Genomic DNA, 27,960 nt, shown 5'->3' with positions numbered 1-27,960 from the left:
AAATAAAATAATGAAACCAGTTATAAATTATCTAGATACAGGTACTTTATTTACAAATATTTAGATTAATAGCATTGTTTGTTACATCAAGGGAAAAAATAGTACAGCAGTCCAAGGAAGTCCTTTAGTGACACCTACAAGGAGGTGGCTGTAACTGAATGACCGTGGGGGGAGACGAGAAGTTTAGCAGTGGGTAGTCTGTGGTCCCTGCACTCTGGCGGCCCTAACCTTCCAGTTCTGACGATGTACCATCGCTCTCACGCGTAGCCGGTTAATGTTAGGGAACATGCCTGTCGGATGCTAGCCATGCTTGTAAAGAACCTGCTGTCTCCTTTACCATGATGGGTTACAGCACGTATATGTTTGGAACGTAGACGTCAAGGAAAATAAAATATTTTTTTTTCTTAAAAAAAAAGCTATCAACATGATACGTCAAAACCAACCCGCTGATCGTGTTAAAAGGAACCGTCCCGTCAGAAAGCGATCAAGAGCCTAACTGCGTAAAATGCATTTAAGTTCTAAAAACCAGCCCACTGTAGTGTTAAAAAACGCACAAAGTTAAATCGGAAAAGCAGCAGAACTAAAAATCGAAATTCTCCAAACAGAAAAAAAAAAGAGCATCAAAATATGTGCAATAGTTACCCGGCCTTTTTTACATCTCTATACATCATAAGGCAGGAAACGCAGAGAAAAGCGCATTATCACACTGCTGATCGCACAACTGTAGCGCTAAAAAAAAAGTGCAAAAATAAAAAAATTGGGACATTTCAGGCTATAGATGCGGTTACGGCAGCGCCAGGTCACTAACGGCATTGACACCTAATGTGCGGATGGGAGGCGGATACGTGGTCTCACGGCACACACTGGGACAGACTAATATACACGGATGCCAGGAACTCAATGGGTCCTCGTTAAAAATCATACGCACAGAATGTATTTGATGCTAGGGACTGCGCCTTCAGTCTTGTGTGTTCTTTTTACATATTTACGCATTAAACAAAAAAAAGGTTAAAATCTCAAAGTTGAAGCTATCTCAGCACAAGGGTGAGAGGGGGGAGGGGTAGGAGAGAAAAAACACCCAGATTAAGACGAAAAGTAAATGCAGCAAAACACCCGCGACACAGGGAATAAACCCACCACCCCCCCCAAACCCCCTCGTCGTCAGCCAAGTTATTCACAGCAAATGACCCTATTCGCTACGGGAGACGGAATCAGACAAGTCACAGGAGGGAGTCTGGTCTGTAAGACGGCCCTGGATCAAATCAAAGTCCAGCATTAAATTATGGGGTGCCGACATCACAAAGACGATTAAAAGGGGGGAAGGAAATAAAAAAGTTCTACAGTTTATACCATGCAGGAACGTTTTTGTACTTGGTGTGTTTATTACTTGACTTGCCTTTGATAACCTGAATACATCTATAGTTACGTAGCAGTTTAGTAATGTGTTAAACTGTCGTCTTAGCAGAGTCCCCCCCACCTTTTTTTTTTTCATTTAAACCAGTAGGATATACAGAAGATATCGGGGCAGCGAAAAAAAAAATACTGCTCGAGACAGACAGGAGGAAAAGGGCAGGGCGGCCATCTTGGTCACTAGCAGCCGCAGCCTTCTCTCTGGGGTTGGGGTTCGCTGGTTAGCCTTCCACCTTGGGGTGCTGATGGTTTGTGCTGTACTCCGGACTCGGCAGCATTCAGATCTAGGCTTCCATCTTGGATATTTTGGTAGATCTTCTTCGCAGCCTCCAAGAAAGCATCTTCCACGTTCTCACCTCTACGTAGGAGAGAGAAAGCAGAGCCGTCAGTCTGGCGCACTGCCATGACTATGCGCCTAAAACATGGTTCCTAAAGTCACATGACCTAACCAGGAACCAATAGGGGGTGTTCGATTCATTCACACTGATAGGACTACAGAAGCAATGCCAATCCTGCACAACCATTAGGATACTAATTCCCACATAAACGTCATTAATAGACGTCCCTCTCCCCAAACCCTTAGAGCCCTGTTACAGTTTTGCTATTTGGTCATACTAAAACTGTGTTGCAGGGCATGCTGGGAAGTGTAGTTCAACAACAGCTGGAGGGCTGAAGGTTCTCAATTCCTGCCATAGAGAATGAGCTAAGAGACTATGTGGGCGATTCAGGTTTGTTTGCAAAAGCAGACTGCTTCTTTTAATGGACAACGCCACTTCAGGTGGGGCAGATGTAACCGGTGAAGAGAGTTAGATTTGGGGGAGTTATTTTGTTTCTGTGCAGGGTAAATACTGACTGCTTTATTCTTACACTGCAATTTAGATTTCAGTTAGAACACACCTCACCCAAATGTAACTCTGCACAGGTTTCATCTGCCCCACCTGCATTGCAGCATGGTTTTGTCCATTAACCCCTAATTTTCCAGGCTCAGCTGCACAGCCGCAGCGGGCTGTCCCGGAAAATTTCCGGGCATACCACTATGCTGCAGTAGGTGTGCACCACCTCTAGGCAGGACAAACCTGCCCTGGTAGGTTTCCCCTGCCCCGCAAAACCCACCTCTCAAGGGGCTGCAAACCAACCAGAATTAGGCCCTATACACAGGTGTGTTATAGAAGCAAGGGTACTTGTGAGTTATCCGGGCTGCCGATTTTTTCATCGCGCCCGAAATCGTGGGCATCGCGTCGTCGTGGCCGTTATAAGGAGCCGCGACGCGATGCCCACGATTTCCCATAGACAGTAATGTTAAAAGACACGATGGACCCGATTTCCGACCCGATTTCCCATAGACAGTAATGTTAAAAGACGCGATGGACCCGATTTCCCATAGACAGCAATGTTAAAATAAAATGACAATATGAAATTGTCCAATATGTTTTAAAAAAAAATGTTTCATGGCCCCCCACCACCGTTAACGCCACCCCGCTATTGACGCCAACCCGAAGCGTGGCGAGCGCAGCGAGCCCGCGAGGGGCGGCGGTACGCGTCCTCCGACCTTTTCATGCCCTACTATCCACTAGGGCGTGGAGTGAGAATAGAATAGTGTGGCGAGCGCAGCGAGCCACCGAGCCCGAAGCGTGGCGAGCGCAGCGAGGGGACGTGGACACCTTCACAGGTATCCGCGTGCCCTTGCGGGCTTCACAGGTGTCCGCGTCCCCTCGCTGCGCTCGCCACACTATTCTATTCTCACTCCACGCCCTAGTGGATAGTAGGGCATGAAAAGGTCGGAGGACGCGTACCGCTGCGCTCGCCACGCTTCGGGTTGGCGTCAATAGCGGGGTGGCGTTAACGGTGGTGGGGGGCCATGAAACATGTTTTTTTAAAACATATTGGACAATTTCATATTGTCATTTTATTTTAATATTGCTGTCTATGGGAAATCGGGTCCATCGCGTCTTTTAACATTACTGTCTATGGGAAATCGGGTCCATCGTGTCTTTTAACATTACTGTCTATGGGAAATCGTGAGCATCGCGTCGCGGCCCCTTATAACGGCCACGACCGACGCGATGCCCCCGATTTGGGGCTAAATCGCGGGCATCGCGTTGGTCGGGTGTCCTTAACTTAAGGACAAAATCGGCAGCCCGGATAACTCACAAGTACCGAAGCAAGACTAGCGCCATACGGGACGAAGCACCGCGTCACATGACCAGCCTCACTTACGTTTTTGCACTTGCTTCAAGGAACAGGAGACCTTTAAAAATAAAAATAAAATTTTAAAAAACGTTATTACAGCAGCACACAAGAGCTGGATGTTTTATGTCGGCTGAATCCACAACGTACCGTTCTCCTCAGCAAACTGCTTGGCTTCCTCGTAAGTGACGTCACGCTGCGCCTCCAGGTCAGCTTTGTTGCCTATAAGAATGATAACCTACAAGGAGAGAAGACAGAATTACTGGCTGATCTAATCTCCCGCTGCTCTGCTGGCGCCCCCTCCGTGCTTGGAATCTCTGTACTCCCAGCAACCAATCCCTTCCTGGTGCCTAATTCCAGGTTGTATGCTAATGCACTATGTACAAAGGTGCAGATCAGATGACTAACATTTCTATGGAGACGCAGCACTGGAGCCACTGAATCTGCATACGGGATTGCCGACGCAGGCTGCAACACGCCTCAAAATATAGTCCCAAAACGCTGACGGGCAGGTGATGACCACTGTGCGCTCCTGCATCATCACCTTTGTCCGTTTTCCAGGCCAAGTGAATCACTTTCCACAGTCTCCTACTGTGGAAAGTAAGGTCACCTCCCACGTGAAGAAAAAAATAAATAAAATAAAAAAAATAAAATCGCTAGGCCAGGTGTACGCATTGAGCAATATATCTGCTGCCAATTTTCACATAGTCGCTTAGCATAAACACTGCCCAAAAACGCCCAGGGTGTACAAACCGTTAGAGGCATGCAGTCTGCCTATAACCATTCAACACCGAATCAGGCGCTAGCTGGATAAAACGCTCGTTCCTCGCTTACATCTGCGTAGGAAACAGATGTAACCACTTTACAAACCACCTGATTAATATTAGAAGTAAGTGAAAGCTTTATTCTGTATTCATATAAATCCCTTCAGGATGGACTTGGGGTGTATTTGTGACGCGCAGAACCGCACTAGAACACCGCTGAGCGCAGTTACGGACAGGTGTTACGAAACGATGATCTTACAGTGTTGGGATTGGTGAGGTTCCGTGCGTCGGTCAGCCAGCTGCTTAAGTGGTTGTATGTGCTTCTCCTGTAAGAGAATGGGGAGATTAGTACAGGTACGGTGCACGCTCCTCACAGGCATTGCAGCGGGCACTACTATGTATATACTGGGCATTTGGGGTACCATGCCATATGCTGGACAACAGACCATTTCAGTCCTGGATATGTAAAACACCATTTCGTTTTGCACTGTACATAGAACCATGTAGCGCGCGCGTGTGTGTGTGTAGCATGTACTGCGCTATTTACAACACTGGGCCTGCTGGACGGCTAAGGGAACTAAACAATTATTGCTCCAATCAGACGGCCCATTAGCCAAAACAGTCACACTTTTTCCTTGCAGCCTCTGGAGGTGCAAGAAAAATAAGACGGGTTTAGCGCGGCAAAGCCACAAGTTCTCAAACTCGGTCCTCAGGACCCCGCACAGTGCATGCTTCGCAGGTCTCCTCACAGAATCACAAGTGATATTATTAGCTCCACCTGGGGATCTTTTAAAATGTGTCAGTAATAAGTGCACCTGCCGGGCGACCTGAGAAGCGTGAACTGTGTGGGGTCCTGAGGACCGAGTTTGAGTACCCCCTGGGCTAAGTTAATACCGGACAAGTCACTACGAACGTGTATCTGATCGGACCAATGACTCAACAGGTCCCATAGACGCTCATTCCGTATCCATATGCTGATAGAAAATGTCTAGGTCAATAGCTCGTCAACATATAGCCGACATTGTCAAAAATGTAGACACAAAAAAAGTCAACATGGTCGACAAATGAAAAGGTGCCCTCGTGGACTCTTACCGGCAATGGTAAAGTGTAGCGAGTCATGCGGGAAAGGCGCACCTGGCGATCTATGCAAGGATACGCGCTACAATAATTTGGGGTCTACATCCTCAGGTGTTGACATCAACACCAAAGAAATTATGGAAAAAAAAAAAACCCTCATGTCAATAGAATGTACCACACCCCAATCATTCCTTTAGAAGCCCAGCAGGGGGCAAAAAACAACTGAGTCAGCCCCATTGACATTGAATCTATGATCTACAGAGAAAGTCTCTGTCACCAACACCCATCACGTGCCAATGAGCCCAGTATCTCACACAAACCCTTATTAAAACATGCGGACTGCCAGCTGCTGTGGAACTACACATCCCAGCATGCCCTTCTCTTAGTGCATGGTAAACTGAGGTAGGGTATGCTGGGATGTGCAGTTCTGCAGGAGTTGGCCGGATGGATGTTGGACATCCCTGCGCTATCAGTTATGCAAGTCAAAGATAGATTGGACAGATAAATATTTCGGTCTGTACCCAGAATAAGGGGGGGTATTCAATCTCCCGCAGCCATCTCCCGACGGGGGAAATGGCTGCGGGGCCCTATTCAATGCTGTCTTCACAAGCAGTTGGGCTCGTTCTGCCGAGAACGGACGGGAAGTGAGGAGCTCCTGGCCATAGCTCACATCTTCGCGGCCGCAGCTCACGGACACGCCCCCTTCTCGACATTGAATCCCACCTGCGTTTTCTCAGTCGAGGAGACAGAGAACAGGACAGGATCACGGCTGTCGGGCCAGCTCGACAGCCGTGGCCCAAGATTAAATACCCTCCCTAGGGGTAACAAGTACTTTGTACGATTAGCATCAGTCGGGCTGCGTTGCTCGCACTTTCTGGGTGAATACTCTGCACCTACCTAGTTATGTCATAGACCATAAGTGCTCCAGCAGCGCCTCTGTAGTAGCTTCGGGTGACGGCTCTGAACCGCTCCTGTCCCGCTGTGTCCCAAATCTGCAGTTTAATTTTTTGACCACTGACTTCAATTATCCGTGTACCAAACTCCACACCGATTGTGTGAGGGCAGTCCGCCATAACTGGGGAGGGAAGAGGTTACGTCAGTCAGGTTGTGAGGGCCAAAACCCCAAAATGTCCCCAGACCAGCCCGCAGATCATAGGATATGTAAAAGTACTCTGCTACCCATTACAAAGACCCCAGTACATTAGATCCCTGACGTGACTCCCAGCTGGGGCGTACCACATGTACACCGTGACACACTTACATTTCTTTTCTGTGAATTGATGCAGTAGGCAGGACTTCCCTACTCCCATATCACCTGTAACAGACAAGACACCAGCAGAGTTTAGTCACATCCCTCTGTGCTGCGGAGAACACAACAAGTTTTCCTATAAATAATATATTACTACAGCACAGGCTACAATAACAGTAGTTAAAGCATCTGAATTATCCGACGGTGTTTCCATGTTACATTATGCATTAATCACACACAATAACTGCACTGCTGCCTCCAACCACTGCATCCCTTACAGCACAGCGCCACACTGAGATACCACCAGCCTATCCAGTTACTAGGAACCAGTGACATCACTGAGCGTGCAGCCTATCCAGTCACTAGGAACCAGTGACATCACTGAGCGTGCATCCTATCCAGTCACTAGGAACCAGTGACATCACTGAGCGTGCATCCTATCCAGTCACTAGGAACCAGTGACATCACTGAGCGTGCATCCTATCCAGTCACTAGGAACCAGTGACATCACTGAGCGTGCATCCTATCCAGTAACATCACTGAGTGTGTAGCCTATCCCGTCACTAGGAACCAGTGACATCACTGAGCATGCATCCTATCAAGTCATTAATGACATGTGTCATCCCTGAGAGTGCAACTAATCAGCTACTAGATTGTAAGCTCCTCAGAGCAGGGCCCTCTTCCCTCCTGTTGTCAAAGGCCTCTTCTCACATGTCACTTACAGCTCCTGAACACATTTCAAGGCAGAATACAGGGGACAGCCTATCACAGGTCTGTAATCTGTTGATATTACTAAATACCGTTTCAGAGCCATTCTCACTGCATAAAAAACAGCTCTGAAACGTGTAGGACTCTGCTTTTTAAACTTTTTGAAATACCGGTTATCTTTAACCGGTAAATGAACTCTGGCGCTTTCCCACTGCAGCCTTAAGGGGTGTACACACGGAGCAAATTTGTGCTATTTTCTAAGCAATCTGACTAGATTGCTTAGAAAGTAAGCACAGATCTCTGTGTGTATGCTCCGAGAGATTAAATATCTCTTGCTAACTAAGTCAGTGCATGCAGTCACAATCTAGTCAAATTGATAAGCAAATGACTGCAAATCTGTCTGTGTGTACAGAATGAGAGATACTGATCGCAATCTCTCATTCTGAACCACTACCCTGCCTTTTTTTGCTTAAGCAAAATTGCTTAGCACAGATCTCTACGTGTGTATGCCCCTTTAAATGTTTTGAAAGGGGGGAAAAAAACGGCAACATACAGTTTAACAAGTGCGGTGTGAAAGGGATACATGTTTTGTATCCCTGTACTGTTCTTTTGTACGGTGCTGCAAAACACTTGTGGCGCCATATATATGAAATAATACTCATCCAGTGACTAGGAGCCTGTGACATCATTGAGAGTGCAGCCTATCAATTCAGTAGTAGCCCAAGACATCACTGAGGGGTAGATTTATTAAGCTTGTTGAAGTCTGTAACTTCACAGTTAAGAGCTGATTGGCCGGTGCTAAAACCAGACACTTCAACGAACTTAATAAATCTGCCCCTGAATGTGCAGCCTTATCCAGTCACTAGGAACCAGTGACATCACTGAGAGTGCAACTCATCCAGTCACCAGAAGCCAGTGACATCATTGAGAGCGCAGTCTATCCAGTCACCAGAAGCCAGTGACATCATTGAGAGCGCAGCCTATCTAGTGACATCAGAGAGTGCAGTCCATCATTTGAATCAAAACATTTTAAAATCAACAATGAAGGCACTGACCGATGGTCAAAAAGAATTGACTCCCCTTTGCAGATGGTGGCTCTGGAAATGGCATTCCCACACAATATAATAACGTGTCTCCCATGAGCTACAAGCAGCAATGTTAATGTGACATCATCAGCCTGGTGGAGAAGCGCAGCAGGCTTACTTCTACTCCGGAATGGTTATTAACTATGGTGATGTCACAGCTTGGGCACACAACATAACAGGACACAGTCTAACAATACATCAAACAGATCATGGAATAAACTAGCACCTGTGCCCTGAGACAAGAGTCACTTACCGATGATGATGTATTTGAAGATATAGGAGTAATTGTAAGGAGCAGTGGCCATGATGGCGCTGGAAGAAAGAACAAAACAAAATAAGTAGGGCTGATTTGTTTGTATGGATCAAACCCTCATCGCCAGGCGTCCCACCACCTTCATCTCATATCCTATACGGCGGAGGAAATCACGCTGCTGTGAGGTCCTGCAGGGAAGGGATTATGGCATGGTATGGAAAACATACTCCACTTCTGGGAACATACATGCTTGTATCTAAAAACACTGTCCAGTCAGCCCGCGGGCGGCACAGATCAGCCATTTCCTGTCCGGGCGGCACAGATCAGCCATTTCCTGTCCAGGCGGCCCGCGAGCGGCACAGAGCAGTCATTTCCTGTCCAGGCGGCCCGCGAGCGGCACAGAGCAGTCATTTCCTGTCCAGGCGGCCCAGAGCAGTCATTTCCTGTCCAGTCGGCCCAGAGCAGTCATTTCCTGTCCAGTCGGCCCAGAGCAGTCATTTCCTGTCCAGTCGGCCCAGAGAAGTCATTTCCTGTCCAGTCGGCCCAGAGAAGTCATTTCCTGTCCAGTCGGCCCGCGGGCGGCACAGCAGTCATTTCCTGTCCAGTCGGCCCGCGGGCGGCACAGAGCAGTCATTTCCTGTCCAGTCAGCCCGCGGGCGGCACAGAGCAGTCATTTCCTGTCCAGTCGGCCCGCGGGCGGCACAGAGCAGTCATTTCCTGTCCAGTAGGCCCGCGGGCGGCACAGAGCAGTCATTTCCTGTCCAGTCGGCCCGCGGGCGGCACAGAGCAGTCATTTCCTGTCCAGTCGGCCCAGAGAAGTCATTTCCTGTCCAGTCGGCCCGCGGGCAGCACAGAGCAGTCATTTCCTGTCCAGTCGGCCCAGAGCAGTCATTTCCTGTCCAGTCGGCCCGCGGGCAGCACAGAGCAGTCATTTCCTGTCCAGTCGGCCCACAGCAGTCATTTCCTGTCCAGTCAGCCCACGGGCGGCACAGAGCAGTCATTTCCTGTCCGGGTGGCACACAGCAGTCATTTCCTGTCCAGTCGGCCCACGGGCGGCACAGCAGTAATTTCCTGTCCGGGCGGCACAGAGCAGTCATTTCCTGTCCGGGCGGCCCGCGGGCGGCACAGAGCAGTCATTTCCTGTCCAGTCGGCCCACGGGCGGCACAGAGCAGTCATTTCCTGTCCAGTTGGCCCAGAGAAGTCATTTCCTGTCCAGTCGGCCCGCGGGCAGCACAGAGCAGTCATTTCCTGTCCAGTCGGCCCAGAGCAGTCATTTCCTGTCCAGTCGGCCCGCGGGCAGCACAGAGCAGTCATTTCCTGTCCAGTCGGCCCACAGCAGTCATTTCCTGTCCAGTCAGCCCACGGGCGGCACAGAGCAGTCATTTCCTGTCCGGGTGGCACAGATCAGTCATTTCCTGTCCAGTCGGCCCACGGGCGGCACAGAGCAGTAATTTCCTGTCCGGGCGGCACAGAGCAGTCATTTCCTGTCCGGGCGGCACAGAGCAGTCATTTCCTGTCCGGGCGGCCCGCGGGCGGCACAGAGCAGTCATTTCCTGTCCAGTCGGCCCGCGGGCGGCACAGAGCAGTCATTTCCTGTCCAGTCGGCCCGCGGGCGGCACAGAGCAGTCATTTCCTGTCCAGTCGGCCCGCGGGCGGCACAGAGCAGTCATTTCCTGTCCAGTCGGCCCACGGGCGGCACAGAGCAGTCATTTCCTGTCCAGTCGGCCCACGGGCGGCACAGAGCAGTCATTTCCTGTCCAGTCGGCCTGCCAGCAGCATAGATCAGTCATTTTGTGCAGTTTTTGGGCTAGATTCCTGCTTTACCTCTTATTTATTAGACGTTGAGGAAAGCTCAGAGTAACATCATTACCTTTAGATGACAGAATGTAAACAGGATAGAGGAGTCCAAAGGTCTACTGAAGGTCCCTGGTGGAAGACAGAAATATATACATATTAATTACAGGTGAGAACCATCTGTATCTCAGTCAGCACACTGTACAATGCTATACAGACACATATGATCGGGACAGATGTGTCAATACATTAGAAAATAAAAACTTTAACCCTATTTAATGTGGACCCCGTCTTCAATCTGCCTATTCCCCATGTAAGAAGCACGGGAGGGGTCCTGGCAGTGAGAGTAGATTTTCTGCGTGTCAATATCGACACCTGTTGGCATGGACCCCCAAATAGCGCAGCGCTTCGCTCACTGTGCTTTAATCCACGTGGATTGTAAAAACATAAAAAAGTCCATGAGACAAAAGCAAAAATATTGTGTGCAGGCAGATCCCTAATACACTGCATTAATGTTTCATTTAGGCATTCCATCCACAAGGGATACTTCAGTTTTGGATGGAATTGGTCATTAAGAAATAAAAAGCATGTAGTTAGATAAGAGATGGTGTCCTGTAACAAAATCGCTGAACCCTGCAGACTCGGCGGCAGTGCCCATTTATGTGTAATAGCCAAGCGTTGTGCTGTGCCTGCACCGTAGCTTCGGTACACAGCAGATGAGGGATCCAACAGCCTTCATATTAGCCAGGTAGGGAAACCCCAAGTGTAAGACATGGTGCATACACACTACTGGATGCCCCCCGGCGCCGGCAGGGAGGAAATGGCAAGTGCATACATACTTGCCAATGCTTGCTCCGAGGTGGGCGATGGCGGCGGAGGGTTAGGGGGGGGGGGGGGGACGGACAGCCGTGATGCAGCATGGCCATCGTTAACGATGACCTCCCTCACCCGAACATGCTTGGACGAGGGCGGTAACGACACAGAGTGTACACACTAGGTGACATGGTCCACAACATCGCTCAAAAAGCCCAATATTATATCGCCTAGTGTGTCTGGGGCTTAAAAGCGGAGACAAGACAGGCATTATCTCCGTGTTTAAGAATCCAACATGGAGCATCCATTAACTAGGAGACTACAAATCGGCTAAACAAGCTCTGGTTTCTAAACAGCAACAGAGTGATACACGGCAAAGGCGGCATATAATTTATATACAGAAAAACATTATATGGCTGCTGTTGGCAGGTTGTATACTACAGACAGATTACACTTTACCAAATGGATGCAATGCGATAAAGCCCCCATTGTACTATAAAATAACCAGTTACAGTACATGGGTAGTAAACCAGATCACCCGAGGTGCAGATTTTGTCCTCCTTACTGCGGTTGCGACAAGCAGCCCCTCTTGGCATGCCACACGGTCTAAGAATCTTTTACCATAAATGAGTCTTCGCTGCAACGCAATGCGACTAGGACACAATGAGACGGTGCTGAGTAATGTACTGGGTAACACTCTGCGTACGACTGAGTCTCTGGTTCGTATTCAAATGTTTGTCTGCTGGCAACCACTAGAGGGCGATCAATGTAGCTCTGTTGGGGCACTTCCAGCAAATCAGCTAGCTTACACCCCAAGGGGGTCTTAATTCACACGAAACGTCACCCGTTTGTTTGGTTGGGTTTAGCCGCTGTGTGCTGACCATAATTAGCGCGGGGAAAAACCCCATCAATTGCATATCGCCCTGAGGTGTTTTGTCGCTTTGGACAATTGAATACGGCCCTGAGTCAGGGATCCCCACATTTTATCTAATACAAGTTCTGTTCGACGCTGTATACAGTCTCAGTCGTACACAATATACAGGTGTCATAACACATTACTCAGCATATTCCTTCATCCAGATTCGCATTGTCCTGAGACTAGAATACATTTTTTTTTTTTTAAGAAAAAAAAAAAAAAAGGAAGAGGATCTTCCAATGCTCATGATCCGGGGATAGAAGAGGAACAACGACAAACGCAGGAATATTATACACCTCCTATGAAGTCATCAGAATCAGAGGAACGGAAGGAGCGCCTACCTGCAGCGGAGCAGACAGAGGGAGGTCCGTAGCACGCACACAGGAAGTGGTGTTATCTGAAAGACATGAACGTTGCAGCTGTAGATCTGGTGACCGTATAAACCAATGTTGTCATTTTCCAAATAGAACCAAATCTAAAGTGGGTTCTATTGGCTGCCCGGTGACACCACTGTTGGGAGCCACAGCTATAACCTTAAATGCATCCAAATACTCTGTGTGGATGTTGCAATGGCCAGCTTACTGCTTAACAGCACCGAGCGCTTTGTTTGATACCCACCACAACGCTAATGGTGTGGAGTTTGTATGTTCTATTCAAACTAGCGTGGATTTCCTCTGGGTCTTCTCCCGCTTTAAAAATATACTGGTGCGTACATGTGGAAGGAAATATAGACTGTAAGCTGCACAGGGACTTATGTGAATGGATGAACATGCTCTGTACAGCACTGCGGAACGTCCATGCGCTACATAAATAAACTACCTTTACTGCGCTGGGCCGGAATCCTGTTTGGCGCTGCAGCTGCAAACATCATGTACTACAGCACAGTGACACATTAAATACTACATAGCGCTGAAATACTTGGCAGAAAATCAGCTACATATCCAATCTACATCATGCGCAAACAATTCCCCAAGGTGGCGCTGCAGCATGAAATGCTCAACATTTCCCATGCGTGATTTTCCCGCGGCAAGTCATGAAATAAATATATGAAAAAAATGTATTAAATAAAAAATGGTGTAAGAAGCCTTCAAATACCAATAGGGGTTGCTGCGCTCTTTGGACAAAAAAAAAAAAAAAGTATTTTAAAGTAATTTCAGTGACACGGAACCAACTTTATGTGATGGTTCCACACATATAATAAGGTATTACATCATCGGTAACCCTCACCTCACCTGTAAGCAACTGCCTTATACTGGGAAACAAGAGGAGACTGCTTCTCTAATGCTACTAAAGGCTCACACACCCACCTAATAATGACTGTGCTTTCTGCCACCGAACACACAAAGAACCATAATACAGATGGATGACATACAGGAGACTGACACTCCAGGTAGGAAAGCAGAACTGCACGGGTTTTTAAAAAGGTGCAGGGTTCTAGAAGGAACACTATATGTTTATTTATTACCAGTTTCGGTACTTGTGTAATAACTGGGCGCCCGATTTTTAGATCGGGTCGAAAAAAGAAAAAAAAAATCGCATCGCATGCAACCAAATCGCATGCGATGCGCACGATTGTTAAAATGGTCCTGTTCATTTCCCCACTATCCAAGTGGGCATAGAGTTGATTTTATATAGCATGGCGAGAGCAGCGAGGGGACGCAGAATACATTTTAAGTAATCCACGTCCGCTCGCCACGCTTCGGGCTCGGTGGCTCGCTGCGCTCGCCACGCTATATAAAATCAACTCTATGCCCACTTGGATAGTGGGAAAATTAACAGGACCATTTTAAGATTGAATCCTATGGAAAATCACGTCGATCGCATCGCATGCGATTTGGTCGCAATGCGATCGGCGTGATTTTACCGCAAAATCGCGTCGAATCGCATCCGATTGTATGCCTTAAGTTAAGGCATACAATCAAATAATCGGGCGCCCAGATATTACACAAGTACCCGTTTCTTATATAGCGCACACATATTCCGCAGAGCTGTACAGAGAATATTATTCCCAGTTTCTTATATAGCGCACAAATTCCGCAGCGCTTTACAGAGAATATTTGAACAGTCACATCAGTCCCTGCCCCAGTGGACCTTACAATCTATATTCCCTACCACATGTACACGCACACACAGACATTCTAGGGATAATGTTTTTGTTGGGAGCCTATTAACCTATCAGTATATATTTGGATTGTGGGAGGAAACCCACGCAAGTACGGGGAGAATATACAAACTCAGCACAGTTAGGGCCATGGTGGGAATCTGACCCATGACCTCCGTGCTGTGAGGCAGCAATGCTAACCACTACACCGCCCATGCTGCCCAGTTTTTACAGACATTAAAAGCAGAGCAATACTACTGCATGGCCGCCACGCTCTACGCTCTGTCCAGGGACACCAGTAGGGGGCGAAGTTGGGACGTTGACCACAATAAAGGCAAGCACAATCAAGGTCTCACTATGGAATGGCGTGGCGAAAAGCTGCCACTTCTTTTCCACGTGTGAACGAGCCTTTAAGCCAACAGGGCTCCAGTACTGCAGGCAAGTATGAGATTACGTGATATGTTTACAAAGCGGCGGCTTCTAGTTGGATCTGATCTGGAAATTCAAAGCAGCAATGGTATATCAAGCATAAAACACCTAACGTTACCGCCACTGTAAATTACAGAGCCAACCCTGTGAAAGGGAATAAAATACAGGCCGCAGCCTCTGGAAGCGACAAGCCAAGACAAACTCTCCTGTTTTGGCACCCAAACACTTTCTGCATCACCCCGTTCATTTAGTCTGGTTTTGCTGTTAAATCTGGTCTGTAGGTGCGTGACCTGAACAAAATAGTTTTTTTTAACGCAACACAATATCCTTTTACTTTAGACGGACAATCGGGTAAAAAGAAAAAAAAAAAACGATTGAATTACCCCCATAATGTCTTTAATATCTATATAACCAGCATAAGGCATTTATTGCTTAACAGCGGAACTGAAACTAGTTTTCCCATCATGTGACCTCACAGCGGATGGCAGCAAACAAGACAGACAGCACTGACTGCAGCAGTGACTCTCTGTTCCGTTCATAAAAGATTCCCTGTGACAAGGAAAGGATAACAGACGGCTAATGAATATGTAACTGCACATTTCAAAGCTAATTAATGATTTTCTTTACTAATGAGAAGCCATCTATAGTCCAAGAAAGCAATGGCAGGGACAGAACGCTGCGCTCATCCTGGTCCCAGTACGCTGTACACACAATTAGGCCAGAGGAGATCCCGGAAATGGGTTATGCGGCTCCAATGTGCTCAGATACCAAGCTGGCCAGAACTGGAATCAAGACGGACAATAATCCCTCCCCGCAGTCATACGCACTCCAGAGAAAGTGCTTCACCTGGGATGGGATGGGGGGGCCATATTCAGTTGGCGATATGCAGTTGTTCTGCAGGTGCCGATTACTTATCGTGCCCAAATGTGCCTTTGAAACAGCTCCGACCCGTTGAGGCATGGTCTATACAAGACCTCCACAGGTGTCCTGGGATTCCTGGCACCTAGACGTTGGCAGGAGATCCTTTAAGGCAGGCATGTCCAACCTGCGGCCCTCCAGATGTGCTAAAACTACACATCCCAGCATGCCTTGCCATCATTCTAGCATTCCCTAATAGCCAAATTGTGGCAAGCCATGCTGGGATGTGTAGTTTTAGCACATCTGGAGGGCCGCAGGTTGGACATGCCTGCTTTAAGGCCTTGAACTATGCCATGTTCCTCAAACCATCCCTGAGGGCGCATTCACCTGCTGAGAGAGGCCGCTGCCATTAGGAAGTACCATTTTGTGGTATGGGTCACCAGATAGGATAGCCTTCACTTCCCTGGCATAAAACTAAGCCGCGGACACCCAGGACTGTCGCCGGATCACTATGGACCAGTTTTGGTAGGTACATAACCATTTATTGGTAAAAGTGCATACACACAGGGCAATGTAATGAATGCTATCAATCATCTTGGCCTTCTGAACTGTATCGTTGGGTGCTTACGCTATAGCCGGTGTGTGCTCCCGTGGCTCATGAACAGTCACCATCTGTATATGTACATACAACAGACCCCACCAGACCCAATGTTCTGGAGATGGTCTGACCAGTAACTTGTATGAACCACAGTTTTAGTTCATTTTCAGGAGTTTGGGAGCAAATTGATGATTGTCATCTGTTATTGGTACCCAAACCAATATAGTGCATGTGGGAAAGCCTGGTCACCCAATACTGATCCATTATTGAGAATACAGGATTATTCAGGCAAGAATATAGCATGTATTTACGCATGTCCCATAAACACCCCAACGTCCTGATTGATATCAAACACATACAGTCATAGCATCTAGCAAGCTTATTGCCAGGTTACTGATTCCCATCAATAGAACAGAGAAAGAAAGAAAGAAAGAAAGAAAGAAAGAAAGAAAGAAAGAAAGGGAATCACTTTTAGACTGATAGGGGGGGGGGGGGGGGGGATGTAATTGCTCTTCCGTGCAGATGCCACTGAATGACACCCAACAGAGCAACTGCCCGCTATAAGAATACGGGTTACAGAGCGCGGGTGTGGTATGGCTGTCTGACAGGCGGGATCTCTACAGTCAGTATCCAAACATCTAAATCCCGACTGCCGGTGCTCCGACAGGGGGGCGAGCACAAAGAAGCCCCTTGAGGGAGCGCTGAGCTTGCCACAGGTTCTATTCTCCCTCTATGGGAGGAGAATAGCCCCTGTCAGGTGGGATCCCCTGTCGGGCAGTCACCAGGCACCCACAGAGCCGTGCCATGGAAACCAGCAGAATAGAGCAGTCTAAGAAACACGATTCTGTCAGGTGTGATGAAGGGTCTGGTGTAGGTGTCTATACCGGACACTATGCACATCCCCACCATCATATACGCACATAGGGGGTTATTCTAGTTTACTCGGAAAGGCACAATCACAGTTAGATTTGGGTGCTTTATTGTTTCTGTGCAGGGTAAATACTGGCTGTTTTATTTTTATACTGCAATATAGATATCAGTTTGAAGTACACCCTCACCCAAATCTAACTCTCTCTACACATGTTACATCAGCCCCACCTGCAGTGCACATGGTTTTGCCCATTAGAGAGTGATTGTGCCTTTCCGAGTGAACTAGAATAACCCCCATAGACATAACAGCCAGACAGGGGCTGTATCCACACCGTGTCCCGCTTCTGACCATACAGGGGATGAACTCAGGACAGTTAGGATTAGACTGTCAGACTGTCTGCATTATATTCTGTATGGGAACCCCAAGACCCCCAGTACTCCTGAGGAAATATAAAGATCCCAAGTATCATGATCTAAAAAGTAATGGGGTGCAAAACGTGCTCTTCAGATTGATATATGATCTGACATTTCTTCCTTACGTTTAAATAGATTACAAACAATAATAACAGGGGTCAGGTTTCAGCTCTAACAATAATAATATAACAATACTATCAGCATGGAAACAGCTGCCTATAGCGTGCGGCAGTCATAAGGGGACGTTTCAGCTCAGCCAATGATCACGAGAATTAAGCAGCCCATCCAGTCACCAGTAGCCAGTGACATCACTGAGTGCAGCCCATCCAGTCACCAGTAGCCAGTGACATCACTGAGTGCAGCCCATCCAGTCACCAGTAGCCAGTGACATCACTGAGTGCAGCCCATCCAGTCACCAGTAGCCAGTGACATCACTGAGTGCAGCCCATCCAGTCACCAGTAGCCAGTGACATCACGGATACCCCTTTTACATCGTCAAAATAACCAGAGTAATTTCCGGGATGCTGATGTGTTTATCTGGGTCATAAAGAAGGCTTAAACACGGGTCGCCCTCTGTATAATAGGCAACCCGGTTTTAATGTGAAAGGAGTATGAGAAGGCAGCCTATCCAGCCACCTGGAGCCAGCGCCATCAGAGTGCAGCCTATCCAGTCACTAGGAGCCAGCGACGTCACAGAGTGCAGCCTATCCAGTCACTAGGAGCCAGCGACGTCACTGAGAGTGCAGCCTATCCAGTCACTAGGAGCCAGCGACGTCACAGAGAGTGCAGCCTATCCAGTCACTAGGAGCCAGCGACGTCACTGAGAGTGCAGCCTATCCAGCCACCTGGAGCCAGCGACGTCACTGAGAGTGCAGCCTATCCAGCCACCTGGAGCCAGCGACGTCACTGAGAGTGCAGCCTATCCAGTCACTAGGAGCCAGCGACGTCACTGAGAGTGCAGCCTATCCAGTCACTAGGAGCCAGCGACGTCACTGAGAGTGCAGCCTATCCAGTCACTAGGAGCCAATGACGTCACTGAGAGTGCAGCCTATCCAGTCACTAGGAGCCAATGACGTCACTGAGAGTGCAGCCTATCCAGTCACTAGGAGCCAATGACGTCACTGAGAGTGCAGCCTATCCAGTCACTAGGAGCCAATGACGTCACTGAGAGTGCAGCCTATCCAGTCACTAGGAGCCAATGACGTCACTGAGAGTGCAGCCTATCCAGTCACTAGGAGCCAGTGACATCACTGAGAGTGCAGCCTATCCAGACACTAGGAGCCAGTGACATCACTGAGAGTGCAGCCTATCCAGACACTAGGAGCCAGTGACATCACTGAGAGTGCAGCCTATCCAGACACTAGGAGCCAGTGACATCACTGAGAGTGCAGCCTATCCAGTCACTAGGAGCCAGCGACATCACTGAGAGTGCAGCCTATCCAGTCACTAGGAGCCAGCGACATCACTGAGAGTGCAGCCTATCCAGTCACTAGGAGCCAGCGACATCACTGAGAGTGCAGCCTATCCAGTCACTAGGAGCCAGCGACATCACTGAGAGTGCCGCCTATCCAGTCACTAGGAGACAGAGACGTCACTGAGAGTGCAGCCTATCCAGACACTAGGAGCCAGCGACGTCACTGAGAGTGCAGCCTATCCAGTCACTAGGAGCCAGTGACATCACTGAGAGTGCAGCCTATCCAGACACTAGGAGCCAGCAACGTCACTGAGAGTGCAGCCTAGCCAGTCACTAGGAGCCAGCAACATCACTGAGAGTACCGCCTAGCCAGACACTAGGAGCCAGCGACGTCACTGAGAGTGCCGCCTATCCAGACACTAGGAGCCAGCAACGTCACTGAGAGTGCAGCCTATCCAGTCACTAGGAGACAGAGACGTCACTGAGAGTGCAGCCTATCCAGACACTAGGAGCCAGCGACGTCACTGAGAGTGCCGCCTATCCAGACACTAGGAGCCAGCAACGTCACTGAGAGTGCAGCCTAGCCAGTCACCAGGAGACAGAGACGTCACTGAGAGTGCAGCCTATCCAGTCACTAGGAGACAGAGACGTCACTGAGAGTGCAGCCTATCCAGTCACTAGGAGCCAGCGACATCACTGAGAGTGCAGCCTATCCAGACACTAGGAGCCAGCAACGTCACTGAGAGTGCAGCCTAGCCAGTCACTAGGAGCCAGCAACATCACTGAGAGTGCAGCCTATCCAGTCACTAGGAGCCAGCAACATCACTGAGAGTGCAGCCTATCCAGTCACTAGGAGCCAGCAACATCACTGAGAGTGCAGCCTATCCAGACACTAGGAGCCAGTGACATCACTGAGAGTGCAGCCTAGCCAGTCACTAGGAGCCAGCAACATCACTGAGAGTGCAGCCTAGCCAGACACTAGGAGCCAGCGACGTCACTGAGAGTGCCGCCTATCCAGACACTAGGAGCCAGCAACGTCACTGAGAGTGCAGCCTATCCAGTCACTAGGAGCCAGCGACGTCACTGAGAGTGCAGCCTAGCCAGACACTAGGAGCCAGCGACATCACTGAGAGTGCAGCCTATCCAGACACTAGGAGCCAGCGACGTCACTGAGAGTACCGCCTAGCCAGACACTAGGAGCCAGCGACGTCACTGAGAGTGCAGCCTAGCCAGTCACTAGGAGCCAGCGACGTCACTGAGAGTGCAGCCTAGCCAGACACTAGGAGCCAGCGACGTCACTGAGAGTGCAGCCTAGCCAGTCACCAGGAGCCAGCGACGTCACTGAGAGTGCCGCCTATCCAGACACTAGGAGCCAGCGACGTCACTGAGAGTGCCGCCTATCCAGACACTAGGAGCCAGCGACGTCACTGAGAGTGCCGCCTATCCAGACACTAGGAGCCAGCAACGTCACTGAGAGTGCAGCCTATCCAGTCACTAGGAGCCAGCGACGTCACTGAGAGTGCAGCCTAGCCAGACACTAGGAGCCAGCGACGTCACTGAGAGTGCAGCCTATCCAGACACTAGGAGCCAGCGACGTCACTGAGAGTACCGCCTAGCCAGTCACTAGGAGCCAGCGACGTCACTGAGAGTGCAGCCTAGCCAGACACTAGGAGCCAGCGACGTCACTGAGAGTGCAGCCTAGCCAGTCACCAGGAGCCAGCGACGTCACTGAGAGTGCCGCCTATCCAGACACTAGGAGCCAGCGACGTCACTGAGAGTGCCGCCTATCCAGACACTAGGAGCCAGCGACGTCACTGAGAGTGCCGCCTATCCAGACACTAGGAGCCAGCAACGTCACTGAGAGTGCAGCCTATCCAGTCACTAGGAGCCAGTGACATCACTGAGAGTGCAGCCTATCCAGACACTAGGAGCCAGCAACGTCACTGAGAGTGCAGCCTAGCCAGTCACTAGGAGCCAGCAACATCACTGAGAGTGCAGCCTATCCAGTCACTAGGAGCCAGCGACGTCACTGAGAGTGCAGCCTAGCCAGTCACTAGGAGCCAGCAACATCACTGAGAGTGCAGCCTATCCAGACACTAGGAGCCAGTGACATCACTGAGAGTGCAGCCTAGCCAGTCACTAGGAGCCAGCAACATCACTGAGAGTGCAGCCTAGCCAGACACTAGGAGCCAGCGACGTCACTGAGAGTGCCGCCTATCCAGACACTAGGAGCCAGCAACGTCACTGAGAGTGCAGCCTATCCAGTCACTAGGAGCCAGCGACGTCACTGAGAGTGCAGCCTAGCCAGACACTAGGAGCCAGCGACGTCACTGAGAGTACCGCCTAGCCAGACACTAGGAGCCAGCGACGTCACTGAGAGTACCGCCTAGCCAGACACTAGGAGCCAGCGACGTCACTGAGAGTGCAGCCTAGCCAGTCACTAGGAGCCAGCGACGTCACTGAGAGTGCAGCCTAGCCAGACACTAGGAGCCAGCGACGTCACTGAGAGTGCAGCCTAGCCAGTCACCAGGAGCCAGCGACGTCACTGAGAGTGCCGCCTATCCAGACACTAGGAGCCAGCGACGTCACTGAGAGTGCCGCCTATCCAGACACTAGGAGCCAGCGACGTCACTGAGAGTGCCGCCTATCCAGACACTAGGAGCCAGCAACGTCACTGAGAGTGCAGCCTATCCAGTCACTAGGAGCCAGCGACGTCACTGAGAGTGCAGCCTAGCCAGACACTAGGAGCCAGCGACGTCACTGAGAGTGCAGCCTATCCAGACACTAGGAGCCAGCGACGTCACTGAGAGTACCGCCTAGCCAGTCACTAGGAGCCAGCGACGTCACTGAGAGTGCAGCCTAGCCAGACACTAGGAGCCAGCGACGTCACTGAGAGTGCAGCCTAGCCAGTCACCAGGAGCCAGCGACATCACTGAGAGTGCCGCCTATCCAGACACTAGGAGCCAGCGACGTCACTGAGAGTGCCGCCTATCCAGACACTAGGAGCCAGCGACGTCACTGAGAGTGCCGCCTATCCAGACACTAGGAGCCAGCAACGTCACTGAGAGTGCAGCCTATCCAGTCACTAGGAGCCAGCGACATCACTGAGAGTGCAGCCTATCCAGTCACTAAGAGCCAGCGACATCACTGAGTGTGCATCAATTAAACCTGGGGTACATTGCACCTCAGAAGTGCCTGTAGCTCCTAACTTTCCAGTGTGCACATGTATGCATGTGACAAACATGGAGTATACTCCAAATTTAAATACACTGGAATATAGAAGATACATAACTCTGGGAATGTTTACCTAATGCGGCGTAACAGACTAGCAGCAATGTGTGCTACAGCAGCAGTCATCTGTTTACCCATCACAGCAATGACTTGTGCGAGTCCTCAGCGAGACCTTCCAGCGAACACAACCCAGAACCATACCCGTACATAATGCCACAAGCCTTTCCATTGTTACTTTGTCCTATATACAGTATAATGGATGAAACAGGCTGTTCTGCAACATAAATAAAGTATGTCAACAACTATTAGCGCAGAACGGCGGCGTCACTTCCCATAGTACCTCTGTCTATAGGTCCCCAAATAAACAGCTCAGGTAAAGGTCTTTATATCCCCCCCAAAAAGGGGTTGACAGTAGACTTGGGAGGGGTAGTTTATAACAGGAACTGGTAACCTTAACGTGCTCACAGTATATAATACAGTACAAGTGACATCATAACATCCGAGCTACTGGGAACTGGCTGTACGACTGCATGCAGCCGCGAGTAAGATGTGACCACGCAGAGATCTCCTCCTCGCTCTGATCATCATGACTTATTCATGAGAGCCACGGTATACACAGTGATGGCTGCAGAACATCTCACAAAGCCACCCAAATCTGTGCGACCGACCTTATACACCGCCTCACAAATGACCCGTGCTGGGCTCATAGGAGGACAAAGGGGTTAGCTCCCGTGCCCAGTGGTTTATCCCTGTACAGGCAGTACTCAGCTCCTGACAGGCCTGGTATTGCAGCGATGAGCTCAGGTGAATTCCTGTATGTGCATCGCTGTCATACTAGGAGCGGCCCAAGCAGCAGACACAGGATGTAAACTGGAAAGCCACACACGCCCGGCCCTGGAGATAGAGGTGGTGACAGGCTGCAGGCCTAGTCCTGATCCCTGCTGGGACTGACACTACCCGGCAACACAGGAGAACAAACAAGAGCTATAGTCACGGGATTGGACTTCCGGAAACACTCAGCCCCCGACACAGGGCCACGTATAATCCCCCTTTCTAGTACCCTGCAGTACTGCCTGCCCAGTGCAGACAAAGAGCTGCAGACACAGGTGGGGTCTGGGCAAGATGCAAACAAACATAAGTGGCCCATTCAATACAGTTCCCCAACGTCAGGGCCATACAATAGGATGACTTAACCTCTAATCTACCAAGCAAACAACAATGACATGTATTCCAGAGACAGCAGACCCTGTGTGTCCCCATGTCTGGAGGAAAAGAGGTATAGTAGAAAGGAAATACATAAGATAAACAAGGAGGAAGGCAGGACAGGGAGGGCTCAGGAAGACATGTGACCTGTCAGGGGTGCGGAGCGCCTATACCACAGTGCTGGGAGTCATTTGTGGGTGCAGAGATACTATACTGGGGTTCTGGGTCCCAGTCAGGGGCAGACATACTATACCTGGGTTCTGGGGCCCATTCGGGGTGCAAACATACTATTCCGGGGCCCTGTCTGGGTGCAAACATACTGTACTGGGGTGGCCGGGGCCCAGGGATACCATACTGGTGTCCTGGGATCCATTCGGGGTGCAGGGATACTCTGATGGGGTGGCCAGGGCACAGGGATACTAGGCCTGGTTAACCAGGGCCCAGTTGGTGTGCAGAGATACCATACTAGGGATTTTGGGGCCCAGTCGGGGTGCGGGGATACTATACTGGGGTCCTACAGCCCAGTCAGGGGGAGGGATACTTTACTGGGGTTTCTGGGGCCCAGTCATGGTGCAGGAATACTATACTGGGGTCCCACTGCCCACTCAGGGTGCAGGGATACTATACTTGGGTTTAAGTGGGACAGGCGGGGTGCAGGGATAATATACTGGGGTTCTAGGAACCAGGCAGGGGTGCAGGGATACTATACTGGGGTTCTGGGAACCAGGCAGGGGTGCAGGGATACTATACTGGGGTTCTGGGAACCAGGCGGGGTGCAGGGATACCATACTGGGGTTCTGGGAACCAGGCGGGGTGCAAAGATACTATACTGGAGTTCTGGGAACCAGGCGGGGTGCAGGGATACTATACTGAGGTTCTGTGGCGCAGTCGGAGAGCAGGGATCTTATACCGCGGTTCTGGGGCCCAGTTGGAGTGCAGGGATCCTATACTGGGGTTCGGGGACCCAGTCGGAGTGCAGGGATACTATACTGGGGTTCAGGGGCCCAGTTGTGGTGCAGATATACTATACTGGGGTTCGGGGGCCCAGTAGGGGTGTAGGGATACTTTACTGGGGTTCTGGGACCCAGTAGGGGTGCATGGATTCTATACTGGGGTTCTGGGGCCCAGAAGGGGTACATGGATTCTATACTGGGGTTCTGGGGCCCAGTAGGGGTGCATGGATGCTATACTGGGGTTCTGGGGCCCAGGATGGGTGCATGGATACTATACTGGGGTTCTGGGGCCCACTAGGGGTGCATGGACACTATACTGGGGCATAATTGGGGTGCAGGAAGACAATACTGGCGGGAAGTGACCCGGTGAGGGTGCAGCGACATGATAGTAGGGGGCAGTGACCCGGTGAAGGTGCAAAGAGATGACAGTAGGAGGCAGTGACCCGGTGAAGGTGCAGGGAGATGACAGTAGGAGGCAGTGTCCCGGTTGGGGTGCAGGGAAGTGGAGGAGGGGTACAGTCACCCCTCCGGCTGGGTTCTCACCTGTGCGGGAGCGGTGTCGGTGCAGCAGCCGCTCTGTGTGCTCCGTTCCCTGTCAGAATTCCTCTCTTCCTCCCTCTGTATCTCCAAGATGGCGGCGTCGCTTGCACGGGGTTTCCCGGCGCGCTCCCAACGGGTTCCAGGGTGGGCGTGGCCGCGATGCTGGAACGCGCTCATCCCGCAGCAATGAGCGCGGTCACGAGACGCTGATGGGAAGGTCACGTGGTGCCGTCACAGATAATACCATTATAGTAACCCCGCCCCTGACAGTGATAACGCTGCGTCTCCGGGAGTCCAGACGGGGCCCCCCTGGTCACTGGGCGCCGGTCGGGTGACCGCTCAACCCATGTCACATGGAGGCTGGAGGGTCCTGGTCCAAGATGCTTTGGGAGAGGGGGGTATGGGAGTGGTTGAGGGGTCAGTGTGGTGTGTAGGGGGGGGGGGGGGGTCAGTCGGTAATACACCTTTCACTCTGACAAATAGACAAATATTTCCTGGGTTATTCTATTATTTATTTATTAACAGTTTCTTATATAGCGCACACATATTCCGCAGCGCTGTACAGAGACTGTTATTACCAGTTATTTATATAGCGCACACATATTCTGGGTGTGGTATAGGGTTCCGACAGTCGGGATCCTGACTGCCCGGACTCAGACAGCATGGTGAGCGGCGCAACAAAGTCCCTTACGGGCTCGCTGTGATCGCCACACTGCGGGCACGGTGGCTTGCTACACTCGCCACCTATTCTATTCTCCCTCTACTGAGGTCCTGGACCCCCACGAGGGAAAATAGCGGGTGGCCGTCGTCACCAGGTATTTATATAGCGCACACATATTCCGCAGTGCTGTATAGAGAATATTATTACCAGTTATTATAAAGTGCACACATATACTGCAGCGCTGTACAGAGAATATTATTACCAGGTATTTATATAGCGCACACATATTCTGCAGCGCTGTACAGAAAATATTATTACCAGTTATTATATAGCGCACACATATTCCGCAGCGCTGTACAGAAAATATTATTACCAGTTATTATATAGTGCACACATATTCCGCAGCGCTGTACAGAGAATATTATTACCAGTTATTATATAGTGCACACATATTCTGCAGCGCTGTACAGAGAATATTATTACCAGGTATTTATATAGCGCACACATATTTTTCAGCGCTGTACAGAAAATATTATTACCAGTTATTATATAGCGCACACATATTCCGCAGCGCTGTACAGAGAATATTATTACCAGTTATTATATAGCTCACACATATTCCGCAGCGCTGTTCAGAGAATATTATTACCAGGTATTTATATAGCGCACACATATTCCGCAGCGCTGTACAGAGAATATTATTACCAGGTATTTATATAGCGCACACATATTCCGCAGCGCTGTACAGAAAATATTATTACCAGTTATTATATAGTGCACACATATTCCGCAGCGCTGTACAGAGAATATTATTACCTGGTATTTATATAGCGCACACATATTCCGCAGCGCTGTACAGAGAATATTATTACCAGTTATTATATAGCGCACACATATTCCGCAGCGCTGTACAGAGAATATTATTACCAGTTATTATATAGCGCACACATATTCCGCAGCGCTGTTCAGAGAATATTATTACCAGGTATTTATATAGCGCACACATATTCCGCAGCGCTGTACAGAGAATATTATTACCAGGTATTTATATAGCGCACACATATTCCGCAGCGCTGTACAGAAAATATTATTACCAGTTATTATATAGTGCACACATATTCCGCAGCGCTGTACAGAGAATATTATTACCTGGTATTTATATAGCGCACACATATTCCGCAGCGCTGTACAGAGAATATTATTACCAGTTATTATATAGTGCACACATACTGTATTCTGCAGCGCTGTACAGAGAATATTATTAACAGGTATTTATATAGCGCCCACATATTCTGCAGCGCTGTACAGAAAATATTATTACCAGGTATTTATATAGCACACACATATTCCGCAGCGATGTACAGAGAATATTATTACCAGTTATTATATAGCGCACACATATTCCGCAGCGCTGTACAGAGAATATTATTACCAGTCATATATATAGCGCACACATATTCCGCAGCGCTGTACAGAAAATATTATTACCAGGTATTTATATAGCGCACACATATTCCGCAGCGCTGTTCAGAGAATATTATTACCAGGTATTTATATAGCGCACACATATTCCGCAGCGCTGTACAGAGAATATTATTACCAGGTATTTATATAGCGCACACATATTCCGCAGCGCTGTACAGAAAATATTATTACCAGTTATTATATAGTGCACACATATTCCGCAGCGCTGTACAGAGAATATTATTACCTGGTATTTATATAGCGCACACATATTCCGCAGCGCTGTACAGAGAATATTATTACCAGTTATTATATAGTGCACACATACTGTATTCTGCAGCGCTGTACAGAGAATATTATTACCAGTTTTATATATATAGCGCACACATATTCCGCAGCGCTGTACAGAAAATATTATTACCAGTTATTATATAGCGCACACATATTCCGCAGCGATGTACAGAGAATATTATTACCAGTTATTATATAGCGCACACATATTCCGCAGCGCTGTACAGAGAATATTATTACCAGTCATATATATAGCGCACACATATTCCGCAGCGCTGTACAGAAAATATTATTACCAGGTATTTATATAGCGCACACATATTCCGCAGCGCTGTACAGAGAATATTATTACCAGTTATATATATAGCGCACACATATTCCGCAGCGCTGTACAGAAAATATTATTACCAGTTATTATATAGCGCACACATATTCCGCAGCGCTGTACAGAGAATATTATTACCAGTTATTATATAGCTCACATGTCACAGTCTCCCGGACCACGGGAGTCTCTTACCGGGTCCGGGGACATGGCTACTGCGGGCGGCAGGCTGGGCAGGCCGGGCGATGGCGGGCTGGTGCGGGCGGTAGCTTGGACAGCAGCAGGCTGGCGGCGGGTTCTCCTGTCCGACAGCGTGTGTGCGGCTTCCGGGTACGCGGGCGCGCGCTCACTAGG

General features: G+C 49.4%; 1 protein-coding gene across 2 annotated transcripts; it reads right to left on the bottom strand.

Moving 5' to 3' along the window:
- Window positions 1-27: 27 nt before the first annotated feature.
- Window positions 28-25,026, bottom strand: RAB14 (RAB14, member RAS oncogene family). 2 transcript variants are annotated; one of them, XM_083161328.1, is made up of 10 exons: window positions 24,872-25,026; window positions 12,599-12,654; window positions 10,605-10,660; window positions 8,734-8,792; window positions 6,700-6,753; window positions 6,336-6,513; window positions 4,621-4,687; window positions 3,748-3,835; window positions 3,628-3,658; window positions 28-1,768 (listed from the first exon to the last, which is right to left on the bottom strand). In XM_083161328.1, the coding sequence occupies exons 4-10, from the start codon at window positions 8,783-8,785 to the stop codon at window positions 1,591-1,593; spliced, it is 648 nt and encodes a 215-aa protein (XP_083017454.1). In that variant the 5' UTR covers window positions 8,786-8,792; window positions 10,605-10,660; window positions 12,599-12,654; window positions 24,872-25,026; the 3' UTR covers window positions 28-1,590. The 2 variants fall into 2 exon arrangements, with proteins under 2 accessions (XP_083017454.1, XP_083017455.1); XM_083161329.1 differs by lacking the exon at window positions 12,599-12,654 and having other exon boundaries at window positions 24,872-25,005.
- Window positions 25,027-27,960: the final 2,934 nt, after the last annotated feature.

Source organism: Crinia signifera, chromosome 9, assembly GCF_055691185.1.
Source record: "Crinia signifera chromosome 9, ASM5569118v1, whole genome shotgun sequence".
Classification (NCBI taxonomy): Eukaryota; Metazoa; Chordata; class Amphibia; order Anura; family Myobatrachidae; genus Crinia; species Crinia signifera.
The sequence above is the reverse complement of the archived record's forward strand: the minus strand, read 5'-3'. Positions and strand labels throughout refer to the sequence as shown.